This window comes from Sus scrofa, chromosome 18 (assembly GCF_054392235.1).
Source record: "Sus scrofa isolate SSC_HxYL_T2T_F1_AM1 chromosome 18, Sscrofa_HxYL_maternal_Yorkshire_Landrace_v2.0, whole genome shotgun sequence".
NCBI classification, from domain to species: domain Eukaryota; kingdom Metazoa; phylum Chordata; class Mammalia; order Artiodactyla; family Suidae; genus Sus; species Sus scrofa.
The window spans coordinates 14,331,328-14,349,491 of record NC_139400.1 but is presented as its reverse complement, the minus strand read 5'-3'; the positions used below and the strand labels follow the sequence as shown (position 1 = coordinate 14,349,491).

At 45.2% G+C, this 18,164-nt stretch overlaps 1 protein-coding gene across 14 annotated transcripts in view; it reads left to right on the top strand.

The window, feature by feature from the left end:
* Window positions 1-18,164, top strand: part of GALNTL5 (polypeptide N-acetylgalactosaminyltransferase like 5) — a 121,271-nt gene that overhangs the window by 66,030 nt on the left and 37,077 nt on the right. For all 14 annotated transcript variants that reach the window (XM_085005179.1, XM_085005176.1, XM_085005170.1 and 11 more), the window contains 3 exons: window positions 2,620-2,740; window positions 11,230-11,396; window positions 16,184-16,306. In XM_085005179.1, the coding sequence (XP_084861305.1) occupies window positions 2,620-2,740; window positions 11,230-11,396; window positions 16,184-16,306 (411 nt within the window). The remainder of the gene's footprint in view (window positions 1-2,619; window positions 2,741-11,229; window positions 11,397-16,183; window positions 16,307-18,164) is intronic.

Sequence of the window (18,164 nt, the reverse complement as noted above, 5' to 3'; positions counted from 1 at the left end):
CATGGTTCCTAGTCGGATTCGTTAACCACTGCACCACGACGGGAACTCCCACAAATGATTTTTTATTGTATCCTGGGCATTTGGGACTTTATGCAGCTCTGGGTCCCGTGTAAGTGTCTTTGTTGGGCCGATCTCTGCTGAGATGCAGCATAAGGGCCTGGTGGGTGGCCTGTGGGTGGGTCCGCTGGACCCACGAACTCCACCCTGGCCACCCTGGAGCGTGGTCACCGCCTTACTGCGGATGGTGGGCGGGATGTCGGGCTCCCCATTGGGCCTCTCCGACACCAGGGCTGGGAGGTGGGGCAAGTCGAGGGCCTGCCGCTATGAGGGGTGGGCTTCAGCTCTCCACTGGACCCCCACGGCTATGACCAGCAGAGAGCACTGGCAGTAGTGACGAGCCCCGCTTTGCCACCACCTCGTTAAGCCTCGTTGCTACCAGGTGGGATCGGAGGCTCCGCACGCCACTGGCAAGACATTACTGAAGGGAAGTTCCCGTCATGGCTCAGCAGTTAACCAACCCGACTAGTATCCATGAGGACGCGGGTTCAATCCCTGGCCTTACTCAGTGGGATAAGGATCCAGGGTTGCCATGAGCTGTGGTGTTGGTCAAAGATACAGCCCAGATCCTGTGTTGCTGTGGCTGCAGTATAGGCCATTCCCTAGCCTGGGAACCTCCATATGCCATGAGTGTGGCCCTGAAAAGACAAAACAAATAAACAAACAAACAAAAAAACAACAACAAAAAAATCACCTTAGGGAAAATCAGAGCACACCTGCTTCTCCCAGAAGGGCTTATGGAAAACCAGCTCCCTCACCATCCAGACAGATCATCGGAGCATGGCCTTCTTCTGCCAGGCAGGGGGATGGAAGGGTAGGTTTCGTTCAGCCCCACCAGCGCCCCTGGGGGATGGGAGGCGAGGTTGCTCCGTGCTCTCCCACCCCGAAGCCATGGGAGGCGATGTGTTTCTCCTGCGGGGGCTTGATTGGACTCTCGTGGGTGCTGCCAAAGGGTTTCCTGGCTAAACCTGTGGCTAGGGGATCAGGCTTATCCTGGAACTTGTTTCATCTGCACCTGTGGGTGGTTCCACCTCTACAGCCCCCCCCCCCCCCGCTCTGGGATTCACAGCAAAGCAGGCAGGAGCTGTTCCTCCCATTCTCAGTCCTTCCAAATTGCCTCCTTACATCCGCCTTCCAGAGCTCTCCCTGTGCTCGTCATCCTGCGCTCTGCCAGGATGTTTTAGGTGGGAAAAAAAAAAAAGAGGCCCTATGGGAAAGAGGCGGCTGCTTTTGGATGGGAACCCCCTTATGTACAATATAGAATTTACATCGTTTTGGAAAACACTCCTTGAGTACTGGAAAAGAAAATTTATCTCTCAAAAACAAAGCACAATATACATCTACTAAGGAACCTTAACTAATTACATTATTCAAGTTTCTAACTTTTTCTCTGATTCAGAGTTGTGCTTAAAATATTCCATGACTAGAGTTCCTGTCGTGGCTCACTGGTTAACGAATCTGACTAGGAACCATGAAGTTGAAGGTTTGATCCCTGGCCTTGCTCAGTGGGTTAAGGGTTCAGCGTTGCCGTGAGCTGCGGTGTAGATTGCAGACGTGGCTTGGAGCCCATATTGCTGTGGCTGTGGTGTAGGCCTGCGGCTACAGCTCTGATTCAACCCCTAGCCTGGGAACCTCCAGATGCCTCGGGTGCGGCCCTAGAAAGGACAAAAAAAAAAAAAAAAATCCATTACTGTTTATTTGTGGCAATAGATATTGGTATTTCTAACAATTTTTCTCTAAGTATTTTGTTGCCACCCATCATTAGATGTCTACAAACAAGCTCAGTACCATTAAATCTGTATTGTGACTTATCGTGAGTTTAAAAGGGGTCTCTGGATTGTCTTTCCATTGAATTCTATACTTAAAAAATATTTTGAGTCTTGCCTTCTTTGACCATTCTTTCACTCTTTTTTTGGCCGCATCTGCAGCATGCATAAGTTCCTGAGCCAGGGATCAAACCTATACTATAGCAGTGACCAGGGCCACAGCAGTGACAATTCCAGCTCCTTAACTCGCTGAGCCACCAAGGAACTCTTATTCTTCCACTTAGAAACATTTTAGTTCATCTTATTTATCTTTTATGTTACATTTTGATTTTTTTTATTACCATCTAAGAGTTTTTATCTTTTAATGGGAAATTTATGCCAACTTCATTTACTGTTAAGACTGATAGGTTTGGGTTCTCCTCTGTCATCTTGTTTTATTCTTTCAGAGTTTGGGGAGAGAGGTTTCTGCTCCCATTCTCCCGCTTTCTCTAAATCCCTCATTTAATATCATTTCACACAATATGAGTCATGGTAGGACCAAGAAGGCTGAGCCGTTCCTTCCCTAAAGAAACTCCATGACCGAAGAGTCACTCATTGTTCAGACTTTGCTACGGAACCTGCTTTGATTCGTGTCACTGCTTTGATTTTAACGTTGTCATCTGGGCATCGTTGAGGTTCCAAGAAAACCACTCTGACCTGTTATCAAAGGAGTGAATTCGGGATGGCGTTGCTACGGTCCTTCATCAAAGGGGTGGTGGTAAAGTGATACTTATGTGACTGATACCTTTTCTTGCAGGTGAGGATTTTAACTATACGGACACAGAACTTATTTATGGATATATGAAATATGGCTTTAATCACATCGTCAGTAAAAGCTTGGGCAACTACAGAAATGTGCCAGATAGCAGGAATAAAATGTAAGTTCCTCTTGATCTTTTTTTTTTTTTTTTTTTTTTTTTGTCTTTTGTTGTTGTTGTTTTTGTTGTTGCTATTTCTTGGGCCGCTCCCGCGGCATATGGAGGTTCCCAGGCTAGGGGTTGAATCGGAGCTGTAGCCACCGGCCTACGCCAGAGCCACAGCAACTCGGGACCCGAGCCGCGTCTGCAACCTACACCACAGCTCACGGCAACGCCGGATCCTTCACCCACTGAGCAAGGGCAGGGACCGAACCCGCAACCTCATGGTTCCTAGTCGGATTGGTTAACCACTGCGCCACGACGGGAACTCCCCTCTTGATCTTTTTTATGGACATAAAACATAGATGATGTAGTGATTTGGTGTGTGTGTGTGACTCCCTGATCATCCCAGGGAGTCACATGAACATCAGTCACCCTACATAGAAACAAAAAAATTTTTTTTTCTGGTGATGAGAACTTTTTTAAGATCTTCTCTCTTAGTAACTTTCAAATATGCAATACAGTATTCTTACCGACTGTCACCGTGCCATTCATCACATCCCTGTAACGCTTATTTTATAACTGGCCGTTTGTCCCTTTTGACCTGCTTCACTCATGTCACCCACCCCCGCCTCTTGGTATTGATGAGGTTTTTTTTGGGGGGGTTATTTGTTTGTTTTAGAGTCTACATGTCAGTGAGATTATATATGGTATTTGCCTTTTTTTGTCTGACTTATTTCACTTAACATAATGCCTTCAAGATCCATTCATGTGGTTGGAAATGGCAATGTTTCCTCCTTTTTTATGACTGAATAGTATTTCATTATATATATATAATATATATAATACGTATGTCTATATCTGAGTAGAGATATATCTCATGTTTGTCTATAGATGTATGTCTATATCTGTGTAGAGATATATCTCATGTTTTCTTTATTCATGTCTATAGATGTATGTCTATATCTGTGTAGAGATATATCTCATGTTTTCTTTATTCATGTCTATAGATGTATGTCTGTATCTGTGTAGAGATATATCTCATGTTTTCTTTATTCATGTCTATAGATGTATGTCTGTATCTGTGTAGAGATATATCTCATGTTTTCTTTATTCATGTCTATAGATGTATGTCTGTATCTGTGTAGAGATATATCTCATGTTTTCTTTATTCATGTCTATAGATGTATGTCTGTATCTGTGTAGAGATATATCTCATGTTTTCTTTATTCATGTCTATAGATGTATGTCTGTATCTGTGTAGAGATATATCTCATGTTTTCTTTATTCATGTCTATAGATGTATGTCTGTATCTGTGTAGAGATATATCTCATGTTTTCTTTATTCATGTCTATAGATGTATGTCTGTATCTGTGTAGAGATATATCTCATGTTTTCTTTATTCATGTCTATAGATGTATGTCTGTATCTGTGTAGAGATATATCTCATGTTTTCTTTATTCATGTCTATAGATGTATGTCTGTATCTGTGTAGAGATATATCTCATGTTTTCTTTATTCATGTCTATAGATGTATGTCTGTATCTGTGTAGAGATATATCTCATGTTTTCTTTATTCATGTCTATAGATGTATGTCTGTATCTGTGTAGAGATATATCTCATGTTTTCTTTATTCATGTCTATAGATGTATGTCTGTATCTGTGTAGAGATATATCTCATGTTTTCTTTATTCATGTCTATAGATGTATGTCTGTATCTGTGTAGAGATATATCTCATGTTTTCTTTATTCATGTCTATAGATGTATGTCTGTATCTGTGTAGAGATATATCTCATGTTTTCTTTATTCATGTCTATAGATGTATGTCTGTATCTGTGTAGAGATATATCTCATGTTTTCTTTATTCATGTCTATAGATGTATGTCTGTATCTGTGTAGAGATATATCTCATGTTTTCTTTATTCATGTCTATAGATGTATGTCTGTATCTGTGTAGAGATATATCTCATGTTTTCTTTATTCATGTCTATAGATGTATGTCTGTATCTGTGTAGAGATATATCTCATGTTTTCTTTATTCATGTCTATAGATGTATGTCTGTATCTGTGTAGAGATATATCTCATGTTTTCTTTATTCATGTCTATAGATGTATGTCTGTATCTGTGTAGAGATATATCTCATGTTTTCTTTATTCATGTCTATAGATGTATGTCTGTATCTGTGTAGAGATATATCTCATGTTTTCTTTATTCATGTCTATAGATGTATGTCTGTATCTGTGTAGAGATATATCTCATGTTTTCTTTATTCATGTCTATAGATGTATGTCTGTATCTGTGTAGAGATATATCTCATGTTTTCTTTATTCATGTCTATAGATGTATGTCTATATCTGTGTAGAGATATATCTCATGTTTTCTTTATTCATGTCTATAGATGTATGTCTGTATCTGTGTAGAGATATATCTCATGTTTTCTTTATTCATGTCTATAGATGTATGTCTGTATCTGTGTAGAGATATATCTCATGTTTTCTTTATTCATGTCTATAGATGTATGTCTGTATCTGTGTAGAGATATATCTCATGTTTTCTTTATTCATGTCTATAGATGTATGTCTGTATCTGTGTAGAGATATATCTCATGTTTTCTTTATTCATTAATCCACCCATTGGACACTTAGGTTGTTTCCATATCCTGGCTATTGTAAATAATGCAGCAGTGAACATGGGAGTGCATAGATCTTACTTAGTTAGTGCTTTTGTTTTCTTCAGATAAGCCCCCAGAAGTGGAATTGCTGGATCATATGACAGTTCTATTTTTAATTGTTTGAGGAAACTCCATACTGGTTTTCCAGAGTGGCTGCACCCGTCGACATTCCTACCAACAGCTCACAAGGATTCCCTTTTCTCCACATTCTCACCAACACTTGTTATTTCTTGGCTTTAAGAGCCATTCAGACAGGTGTGAAATGATCTCTCATTGTGTTTTCAATTTGTATTTCCCAATGAGTAGTGATGTTGAGCATCTTTTCACATGCTTGTTGCTCATCTGTATGAATTCTTTGGAAAAATATCTGTTCAGATCCTCTGCTCATTTTTTAATCAGTTTTTTTTTGTGCTATCGAGTTGTAGGAGATATTTATACATATAAACTCCTTATCAGATATATGATTTGCAAATATTTTCTCCCATTCAGTAGGTTGCATTTTCATTTTGTTGATTTTATTTGCTCTGCAGAAGCTTTTTAGCTTCATGTAGTCTCACTTTTTACTTTGCTTTTGTTGCCTTTGCTTTTGGTGTCAGATCCAAAAAATCAAGACCTATGTCAAGGAGTTTACTGCCTATCTTTTCTTCTAGAAACTTTATGGTTTGGGGTTTTATATTCCTTTAATTCATTTCTAGTTAATTTGGAGTATGGTGTAAGATAGAGGTCCAGTTTCATTCTTTTGCATGTGGTGTTCAGTTTTCCCAGCACCATTTATTGAAGAGACTGTCCCTTCCCCATTGTATATTCTTGGCTCCTTTGTTGTAAATTAATTGACCATATTTAAATGGGTTTATTTCTGGTCTCTCTACTCTTTTTCATTGATCTATGTGTCTTTTTTATGTGAGTACCATACTGTTTTGATTACTGGAGCTTTGAAGTATAGTTTGAAATCAGGGTGCATGAGTCCTCCAGCTCTGTTCTTTTGCAGGATTATTTTGATTATTCAGAGGCTTTTTTTTATTCCATACACATTTTAGGGTTGTTTATATTTCTGTGAAAAAATGCCATTGCAATTTTGATAGAAATGGCATCGAGCCTATAGATTGCTTTGGGTAGTATGGACATTTTAACAATATTAATTCTTCCAATCCATGAACACAGAATATCTTTCCATTTATTTGTGTCTTCAGTTTCTTTTATTAGTCACTTATAGTGTCCTATAGTGCCCTATAGTGTATTGGTCTAAAAATAAATATAAGGTCTAATTTTTAAACACTAACCAGATTTTAATTTTGGCATATTAGAAATCTTATAATATAGGTTCCTGTTTTTAGAATTTGAAATCAGATCATGTCAAGAGCCTATTTCAGGAGTTCCCATTGTGGCTTAGGGGGTTAAGAACCCAACACAGCGTCAGTGAGGATGTTGGTTCAATCCCTGGCCTTGCTCAGTGGGTTAAAGATCTGGCATTGTCACAGGCTGCAGAGTAGATCACAGATATGGCTCAGATCCGGCATGGCTGTGGCTGTGACGTAGGCTGGCTGCTGCAACTTTGATTCGACCTCAAGCCTGGGAACTTCCATGTGCTCCAGGTGTGACCATAAAAAAAAGAAGAGCCTATTTGAATATTCTAGAGTTTATAGTGTAGAGAATATCTTCTCCTTGGTGTAGAATGTGTTCTAGAGTTTTCCAAAAATTGCTTCACCCTCAAGATCTTTTTATCGAATCACCAATAAAAACTTTTGGTCAAAGGGAGATTTATTCCTAATACACACTGTTTCAGACACTACCTACTTTTTCTTCGAAGTCCGCTTAAAAAAAAAAATTGTTCCTTCAATCCTTTATGTAAGTGCCTGTTTTAAAACTTGGGGTAACATGTACATAACATAAAATTGACTATTTTAACTATGTTTAGCTGTACAATGTGGTGGCATTAAGTACATTCACACTGTTACGGAGCCATCATCATCCATCTCCAGAACTTTTTCATCCCCCCAATCGGAGACTCCGTCTTTATTAAACATTAACTGCTCCTTCTTCCCTCCCTCCAGTCTCCTGGAAGCCACCACTTTACTTTCTGTCTCTGAATTTTAATTACACTATGTACTCCCTAAAAGTGGAATCATACAATATCTGCGCTTTTTTTTTTTTTTTTTTTGGCTGTACCCATGGCACGTGGCAGTTCCCGGGCCAGGGATTGAACCTATGCCACAGCAGTGACAACACTGGATCCTTTAAATGCTAGGCCACCAGGGAACTCCCCATTGCCATGTGTTTCTGTAATGCCTGAAAGAGTGTCATTTTGTCATTTTGAGTAGTGCCCACTAGACCTTTCCAGCACAGCATGTGGTCTGAGGGCCAGTTACACTGGCAGCCCCCAGGAGCTTGTTGGCCATGCCCAGTCCCGGGCCCTGTCCCAGATAGGCTTAGTCGGAATCTGCATTCCCACAGAAGCTCAGGTGGATTTATGCAAATTTAAATTTAACATCCTTCTGTTGGATTGATAGGGCTGCTGTAACAAAGTACTCTAAACTGGGAGGCTTAAATGGCAAGTGTGTTGTCTCACAGTTCTGGAGGCTAGATGTCAGAAAGCCAGGTGCTGGCAGGGTTGGTTCTTTTTAGGGCTGTCGGAGTGGGGGGGGTCTCTTCTAGGCCCCTCTCCCTGGCTTATAGATGGCCATTTTCTCCCTGCGTCTCTTCACATCCCTCTGCGTGGGTCTCTGTGTTCTAAAGGACCCCAGTCTAATCGGATCAGGATCCCCCTAATGACTTCTCACTTGTAACACCTACAACAACCCCATTTTCTTTTTTGTTGTTTTTTGTTCGTTTGTTTGTCTTTCGTCTTTTCAGGGCCACACCTGTGGCACATGGAGGTTCCCAGGCTAGGGGTCGAATCAGAGCTGCAGCTGCCAGCCTACACCACAGCCATAGCAACTCCAGATCCCAGCCACACCTTCGACCTACACCACAGCTCATGGCAACGCCGGATCCTTAACCCACTGAGCAAGGCCAGGGATCGAACCCAAAACCTCATGGTTCCTAGTCGGATTCGTTAACCACTGCACCACAACGGGAACTCCTATCAACAAATTTTAAAGAAACCCATACACATCAGGCTTCTCTTAGGGGTCTAAGCCCATGTGACACAGTCTCAGGCTCAATGTGACATTGTCTCAATCCTCTGGAGAGACTCGGTTTGTCTGTAGTTTTCTCAGTACTAAATATGTGATCTGAGGAGCTAAAATTCGCCTGGACCATCATCTCGCCCCCTCCCAGGATTATCTCCTTTCCCTCCCTCCCCCTCTCTCTCATCTCCTTCCTCTGTGATAACTCAGCGCTCCTGCTGGAATGTAAGCCTTTGACCCTCCCTGTTTCTGTGAAGCCAGGTGTTCCCACCTGCCCTTTCAGAGCACCTGCACCCCAGGGTGTTCACCCCTCCTCTCACCCTCCCAGGCCTCCTGTTGGTTCAGTCGTCTCATATTCTCATTCCTTCCAGCACAATGTCAGTTTCCACCCAGTAGGCGTGGCTTCTGTGTCTTCATCGCGTCTTGGAGAAAAATGTTGGACCAGGTCCTCTTCTTCCGTGGTGACATCAATCCACGGGCGTCTTAAAGGTCCGTGCAGCATCCCTGAGGGGCTGTCTGCTCAGCACCCACTTCCACGGTGTTTCCCCCCCTCCCTCTGTTCACGTGGCTGCAGTGAGAGTAATGACTTTGTTTTAACCCCACTATCTGGCCATGATCCATTAACCGGGGGACAGGCGCCGGAGCCTGACGGGACCAGTATCCTGTCCCATGAATTTGGGGGTAGGAGGAAATCTTACCAGCTTCTCCTTGGGTGAGGGACTATCAGACACGCTGCTGCCGCCACATTTCCTGCTCTGTGGGGCAGAGAAGGGGAAACAAGCCAGGCTGCAGAGAACAAGTAAGAGTCACAGCATGAGCCTCTTAGAATGCTTACCACCTGCAAGGCCCCGCCCCGAGCATTTTACCTATGTTAATTCACTGAATCCTCACAGCCTGTGAGGTAGGCTGATGTAGTTACTGTTGTTATTCTACTTCCTAGATGTAAAGACAGGAGCAGAAACGGAGAGTGTCTGGGTGGTTTCAGGCCACCAGTCAGACTTGTTCTCGGAGGCTCAGCTGCATACTTGTCGCTAGGTCCTCTTGGGACTTTGGGGTCCCTTACAGTATCCCTCCCTCCTCCCTCCTTCCCTCTCTCCCTCTCTTTTTCTCTCTTTTCCTTCCTTTCCTTTTTTTCTTTTTTTAAAGGGCCACACCTGCAGTATATATGGAAGTTCCTGGGTCAGGCATTGAATCTGAGTTACAGCTGCAGTAATGCCGGATCCTTTAACCCACTGCACTGGGGCTGGGGATCAAACTTGCGCCTCTGCAGCAACCCAAGCTGCTGCAGTCAGATTCTTAACCCACTGCAGCAGGAACTCCACCTCTCTTTCTATGGCTTAAGCTAGATCCAGTGGATTTGCCATTACAACCAAAATATTCCAAAATACAACCAAATAATATAGCAAGCCAAACAATACTTAACAGCTAAAAACTATTATTTCTAGAATTCAGTGTCTGTTTTTCTCTCAAGTGCACAAAAAATAACAAAACATTTTTGTCAGATGCTTGGAAGAAATCTAATTACACCATATCCACTGCATTTCTTTGTTGTAAGAGACTATACAAGTATAAGAATAGCACTTGGGGAGTTCCCGTCCTGGTGCAGTGGAAACAAATCCAACTAAGGACCATGAGGTTGCGGGTTCAATCCCTGGCCTCGCTCAGTGGGTTCAGGATTGGGCATTGCCGTGAGCTGTGGTATAGGTCGAAGATGCAGCTTGGATCCCACATGGCAGTGGCTGTGGTGTGGGCTGGTGGCTATAGCTCTGATTGGACCCCTAGCCTGGGAACTTCCACATGCCCCAGGTGTGGCCCTAAAAAGACAAAAAAAAAAAAAAGGAGTAGCACTTGAGGAGTTCCTTCTCTGGCACAGTGGGTTAAGACTCCGACTGCAGCATCTTGGGTCACTGCGGGGTCACATGTTCAGTCCCTGGCCCAGCACAGTGGCATTGCTGCAGCTGCGGCTTAGATTCAAACCCTTGCCCAGGAACTTTGCCATGAGTGCAGCCATAAATTTTTTTTTTTTTTTAAATAGCACTTGGGAGTTCCCATTGTGGCTCAGTGGTTAACAAATCCGACTAGGAACCATGAGGTTGCAGGTTTGATCCCTGGCCTTGCTCAGTGGGTTAAGGATCTGGCGTTGCCATGAGCTGTGGTGTAGGTCGCAGATGTGGCTCAGATCCCGTATTGCTGTGGCTGTGGTGGAGGCCGGCGGCTACAGCTCCAATTAGACCCCTAGCCTGGGAACCTCCATATGCTGCAGGTGCAGCCCTAGAAAAAAAAGACAAAAAAAAAAAAATAATAATAATAACACTTGGATTTTCTTTGAAGATCATAGAGGTAATTTGAACCTTTCAATATGTATAAGTTTCCTCATTCCTTTTTTCTAACAGAAACTAAAATATAGGTATAAGTTGCATTTATGTTATGTTCAAAAGAGAACTAATATCAAAACAGAGTCTCAGGAAAGAGCAATTATTACCGGCATTAGGAAGGGGGACGTCTTTAGAAAATACTAGAACAATGTAAGTTTCAAGAAATGTTTGTGTCTTAATCTTTGCATTTTAAATGTACCATCACCTTATTATCATAATCACCAATTAAAGGAACAAAGAGGGAAAATGTGAATAAAGAAGGGGGTTTGAATAAGCCCCCCAAACATCTAAGGCTTTTAAATGAGTCATTTTCTCCCTCTTACTTATGCATGCAGGTGTCATCAAAAACATTACCCAGCCAACCTCCCTACTGCCAGCATTATCATTTGCTTCCACAACGAAGAATTTAATGCCTTGTTACGGACAGTGTCCAGCATCATGACTCTCACGCCACATCATATCATTGAAGAAATTATTTTGGTAGATGACATGAGTGAATACGGTAAGACGGAATGCTAATGATCTACCCCACCCACTTGGAAGGCTGTGTATCTCTGTGGCACTCAAGTTATTTTATACCAAGGACTTTTTGGGGTGGATATTGAAGCAGGCACTTTGGTGCACAGGTGGCAGTGGGGTCCTGTCCTTACAGTGTTTGGATTGGCTAGTGCTTCCATGAGATACACGTAGGGGCAGGCTGGTCTTTAGAGGTTATGGATGACATTCAAGAAGTGATACCTAAGAGTTCCCGTCGTGGCGCAGTGGTTAACGAATCCGACTAGGAACCATGAGGTTGCGGGTTCGATCCCTGGCCTGGCTCAGTGGGTTAAGGATCTGGCATTGCCATGAGCTGTGGTGTAGGTCACAGACGCAGCTCGGATCCCACGTTGCTGTGGCTCTGGTGTAGGGTGGTGGCCGCAGCTTCGAATGGACCCCTAGCCTGGGAACCTCCATATGCTGTGGGAGTGGCCCTAGAAAAGGCAAAAAGACAAAAAAAAAAAAAAAAAGTGATACCTAGCAAAGTGGTACATGCAGGATGGATAAACAATAAGGTCCTGCTGTAGAGCATAGGGAACCACATTGAGTGTCCTGTCATTAAACCATAATGGAAAAGAATATGAAAAAGATTCTTTTTCATGTTCTTATATATATATGTATAACTGAACCACTGTGCTATACAGCAGAAATTAACACTGTAAATCAACTACACTTCAATAAAATAAATTTTTTTAAAAAAAGGTAACATCCCAACTGTGGTCTGAAGGCCCAATTGGGGTGCCATAGATAAGAGAGAACGGGAAAAGTACTTTAGGCAGAGGGAATGGCCTTGTAAAAGCCCAGAGACAAGAGACGACATGGGGAGTTCGGAATGGTTCTGTATTTTCTGTAGATTATGTACAAGTGTAGTGTTAACAGGGAGGGGGTGGCTGAGCACCCAGAAGCATGAAAAGCATTGTTTGAATTTTATTTGGAGAAAATGGGGAATGATGCTAAAGCTTAATGCAGGGGAATGACACAATCCCGGTACTTTACAGGAAAGAATTCTTTTTTTCCTTTCTTTCTTTTGAGGGCCGCACTTGCCGTACATGGAAGTTCCCAGGCTAGGGATCGAATCGGAGCTGTAGCCGCCAGCCTACACCACAGCCACAGCAACACCAGATCCAAGTTGTGTCTGCGACCTACACCACAGCTCACAGCAATGCTGGGTCCTTAACCCACTGAGAGGCGCCAGGGATCAGATCTGGATACTAGTCGTGGATACTGGCCAGGTTTGTAACCCGCTGAGCCACAAGGCAAGAATTCTTATCACAACAAATATACTTAAGGGCTTGGTCCTCCATATTCCCTGGTTTTAAAGAACCGTAGCACTAAGAGTTCCCTAATGGCTCAGCAGGTTAAGGACCCAGCATTGTCATTGCTGAAGGTTGGATCACTGGCCCGGGGGGCTTCCACATGCCGTGGGTGTGGCCAAAAAAAAAAAAAAGAACTATGACACTAGAACAAAATCTGATTAACTGTATATAGCATTTGAAATTGGTTGTGTGCTTCACAACTTCATTACTTACCTGAGGCAAGCCCGGAGGACCCGGGTGAGGGCTACACTCCCTGGGGTCCACAGGCCCCTATAGGGTCCATTTCTCTTGAAAGCAGTGTGTCTGGATTGGATAAGTTTTCTACCTAAAAGTCCACCTAATCCACAGTGAATCTGACTCACTCTGGGCTGGAACAGAAAAAGAAGAGGAGACACAGCTGGAAGAAGAACAGGAGGGAGTTCCTGTCGTGGCACAGCGGCAACAATCCAACTAGTATCCGTGAGGATGCGGGTTCGACCCCTGGCCTCGCTCAGCGGGTTAAGGATCCGGTGTTGCCGCGAGCTGTGGTGTAGGTTGAAGATACAGTTTGGATCCTGTGTTGCTGTGGCTGTGGTGTAGGCCGGCAGGTGCAGCTCCAATTCAACCCCTAGCCTGGGAACCTCCATATGCCGTGGGTGGGGCCCTAAAAAGCAGGAAAAATAGAAGAAGAAGAAGAAAAAGAAGAACAGGCAGGGGAAGGAGGAGGACGTCCTTGGAGGACAATAGGGCAGTAGGATCACCCGCAGAGAAGTGCAACTCAGAAGTAAGTCAGCTCCATTTAGGACTTGCACTTGCTGGCCCGTCACTATCGTATATGAGGTCATTTCTGCAGGAGCCACCGAATCAGAGGGTCCAATCCTGTTTATTTCCAGTCTTGTGCACGGGAGAGGATGCGGAGGGATGACCAGGTTCCTCATCTGACCAGTACACTGAGTGACACCTCTGGCCACACGTGGGACAAGAAGTCCCTAGTAAAGCCGTGAGCAGGGAACAGGATCCAGTCTTTGCTGGGCTGTGTCGTTCTACCTTCTCTGCCAGAAGGTCGAGCATCCTGCCCTGGAGATGCAGTTCCAGGATGACCAGAGGACACACCTGGTGACTCGTCGTGTTCTTTCGGCATCCGGGGAACCACTGCTCATGGCTGAGAGATGATCGTGCTGCCGGACCAGACCCCCCTCCTTCTCCTCCTGGATCCGCAGGAGGAGGCGGATGGTCCCCTGGCTGGAGGTCATTTCATCCTCCCCACCCACACACTGAGTCTTGGACCCACCCCAAACCTCAAACACAGGAAATGCAGGAAAGGGGGTGTTCTGTGTTCGGAAGGAGCTCAGGATGGACACACTCCTGCATTTATTCCACGACGATTTCACGTGGGCTCTAGGAGAACGTTCTTAAAAGGCAGCTAGTCTTGTCTAGGTGATACCAGTGGGCGCTGCAGACGGGGTCCCTCCACTTGCGAGAGCAGGGGTCAGGAGCCCAGACAACCGCCCCCATTGAGTTGCAGGAGAGGCATGCCCAGGGCTGACCTGCGAGTGTCCACCTTTCTCGTTGTCCTGGTCCCACTCGACTGCAAGCCAGCAGCACGACCATCTTCTGAAAAACCCAATCCGTCCGCCTCCCGGCTGCTGCCAGAACAGCTTTATTTCCCCCTAGGTCTGCCGCACAGAATTCCTCTGCGTCCTGGACGTTAGGGAGGGGGGGTTGCAGGCATCTGAGCTGAGGTACTGCCCCTATCCTGCCTCTGAGCAGGGCCCTGGCACTGTTGATAAAAACAAGGAGGAGTTCCCCGGTGGCTTGGTCAGTTAAGGATCTGGCATTGTCACCGCTGTGACTCAGGTCACTCCTGTGGTGCAGGTTCGGTCACAGCCCAGGAACTTCCGCATGCCCCAGGTTCGGCCCAAAAAATGAAATGAAAACAAGGAAGGACAAATGAACAAAAACAGTCTCACAGACAAGGAGAAGAGACGTGATTGCCAGGGGCGGGGGAGGGGGATGAATGGGTAGCTCGGGGTTAGGAGATGCAAACTCTTACATTTCGAATAGATAAGCAAGGTCCTGCTGTAAGCACAGGGAACTATCTCCAGTCTCTTGTGATAGAACAAGATGGAAGATAATATAAGAAAGGGAGTGTACAGAACCATGAGGATGCAAGTCTGATCCTTGGCCTCACTCAGTGGGTTAAGGATCTGGCGTTGCTGTGAGCTGTGGTGTAGTCGCAGACGCAGCTCGGATCCTGCATGGCTGTGGCTGTGGTGTAGGCTGGCAGCTGTAGCTCCAATTAGACTCCTCGCCTGGGAACCTCCGTATGCCGTGGGTGTGGCCCTAAAAAGTGGGGGGAAAAAAAAAGAAAGGAAGTGTACATATATGTGTGAACTGGGACACGATGCTGTACTGCAGAAATTGACACAACATTGTAAATCAACTGTAATTTAATTTAAAAATTAAAGACAAAAAAACAAGGAAGGAGAGCCTTCCTTCTGTCAAGACGGCAATGAACCTTCTTCTTTGGGTCATCAGCCTCCTGATCCAAATTCTAGGACTTGGAAATTTAAGCCTCTGAAGCATCTTATTCATCTCACCAGAGACTGGACTCCTTTATCATCATCATTTGAACCTCCAAGTACTGAGTGACTGTCAGGTACCAGGCTCCATGCTCAGTGTTGTGTTTCTCCCTCTCACGGTGGTCCTGCCAGCAATATGGGCATCTGCCTTCTCACTGATGAGCATTCTGAGACTTGCCTGGTGTGATAACCTGCCTGCAAGTTACTGCCAAGTTAGGACCACAACTGTTAGCGATCAAATCAGGTTGATCCCGGGAGTTCCCTTCGTGGCTCAGTGGTTAACGAACCCGACTAGGAACCATGAGGTTGCTGGTTCTATCCCTGGCCTTGCTCAATGGGTTAAGGATCCCACATTGCCCTGAGCTGTGATGCAGGTCGAAGATGCGGCTCGGATCCTGCATTGCTGTGGCTCTGGTGTAGGTTGGCAGCTGCAGCTACGACTCTACCCCTAGCCTGGGAACTTCATATGCCATGGGTGCGGCCCTAAAAAGACAAAAAAAAAAAAAGAGTGATTTATTAAAATAGAGGTATTTCAGTAGAAAAAAAAATTTGCTTTTTTTTTTTTTTTTTTTTTTTTTTGGTGGCTGTGCTCACAGCATGCAGAAGTTCCCAGGCCAGGGACAGAACCTGCACCACAGCAGTGACCATGCCAGGTCCTTAACCTGCTGCACCACCAGGGAACTCCTGCCTTTGATTTCAATGTTACATCTCTTTTTGTTCATGTTTTGTGGATGCTCATGCAATAAAATTTGAGGTTTCTGGAAGGTGAGAACTTCTGTGGAATAGGCTGGTTTTTAGGAAGCAGTCAAAATTATGAGACGTTTTCATTTCTGTAGCTACAGTTTAAAATTGTCGTGCGGACTTTTTTTCCCCAGATGATTTGAAAGAGAAACTGGACTATCACTTGGAAATATTTCGGGGAAAGATTAAAGTAATAAGAAACAAAAAGAGAGAAGGGTTGATCCGAGCACGGCTGGTGGGAGCATCGCGAGCATCAGGTATGAGCGTTGCGCTCGGGACCTGCCCCCACGCCTGGGGTCAGAGATCTTCCTGCCCGTTCAGAATCCATCCTCGTGAAGTCCCTCCGTGTCTCCCCTGGCATCCACAGAGCAGTGGAAGTACACTGCAGCCATGTGAATCTTTAATCTTCTGTTGACTCTGAAAATATTCTACTTCCAGATGTGAATTTTTTTTTTTTTTTTTTTGTCTTTTTGTCTTTTCCAGGGCCGCTTGCGCAGCATCTGGAGGTTCCCAGGCTAGGGGTCGAATCGGAGCCATAGCTGCTGGCCTACGCCAGAGCCACAGCAACGGAGGATCCGAGCCGTGTCTGCGACCTACACCACAGCTCATGGCAACGCCGGATCCCCAACCCACTGAGCAAGGCCAGGGATTGAACCCGCAACCCCATGGTTCCTAGTTGGTTTCGTTAACCACTGAGCTACAACGGGAACTCCCCCAGATGTGAATTTGTTATTTCAAATAGAAGACATTCTTTGGCAGGGGCCATAATGTCAGCCTCCTGTTACAGGAGACGTCCCCCCGGGTACTGGCTCTGGGATGGCGTTGTACACAGAGGACCCCACGGGGGCGATCTTAGGAACCACGCCTGAAAAGGATCGAGGGAAGCAAGCCTTTGGGGGGAGCACTGTGCTGCGATGCAGCTGCGTATCTGATGGGGAACCTTGAAGCTGGGTCGGGCGTCAGTTCAGGGTGTCTGAGGAGCAGAGGCCAAGATGAACTGAGAGGAGTGTTTGCAGAGAAATGCCTGTGACGCCCATGCACACTGAGGCGTATGGACGGACTGGCCAGGGGGCCTGCTGTGGAGCACAGGGAACTCTGCCCAATGTCCCGTGATCATCCGAGTGGGAAGGGAACCTGGAAGAGAATGGGTGTGTGGGTGAGTGTGACAGAATCACTTTGGTGTATAGCAGAAATTATCACAAACTTGTGATCAACCACACATTAACAAAACTTAAAAAAAAAATTATCAGACCAAAGAAAAAAGAAAAGAAATGTCTGTGAAGGATAAAGGAGGCAGGGAAAAGCATGGACCAGAAGCTTCTGGCCTGACACCTGTGGGGGGAAGCAGGGAACGAGGGAAGGTCGAAAGCCCTTCAGTCTCTTGCGTGGCTCCCAAGAAGCCCCATGTGGGCTGGTGGCGAGCCCCAGAGCAAAGCGGAGTCTTGCAGGGGCCCCCATGGCCCAGCTCCTGTTCACCCCCTCCCTGGCCCCCCACATGCCATGTGCTTGGTCGTTAGCTGGGAGCCCCCTGGGCAGGGCGGGGCTCATGCAGGCGAACTCTGTCGTAGATCCCAAAGCTTTGGAAGGTGTCACCAGAAACAGGCAGAGAGCACCCACCTGGTCCAGGTAAGCAGAACGCTTCCTGCCTCCCTTTGGACCAGGCAGCTCCGTCCTGCGCCAAGGGCAGTGCCTGGGGAGGGACTCAGCTGTGAGCCCTGAGCAGTGGTGTGCCTCCCGAGGGATTCCAACGAGCAAGCTTCCTGGAAACCCAGATGATCCCAGGGTTGTGTGCAGAATGTTAAACCAGGACCAAAGGAAATGCATAGTGTTTAAGGGTATTTCATCAGGCTACGAGCCGTCTGATGAAACACCTCCGTTCCTTAGCAAGGCGTATTTCCTCATTGAGTCAAGGGCCAAATAACAGCAGAAGCTGATTCTCTTCTTCTATGTCGGCCTGATCGATTTAGACATTCTCTTACTTACCTACATAAATAATACATAATAATTGTCCAAAACACAATAGAAACCACTAAAACTGCACGGGTTGTATCCTTTCAGAACTTTGGCTTTATGCATTAATATATGTGTGTGTGTGCACACACACAGTTTTAAGGA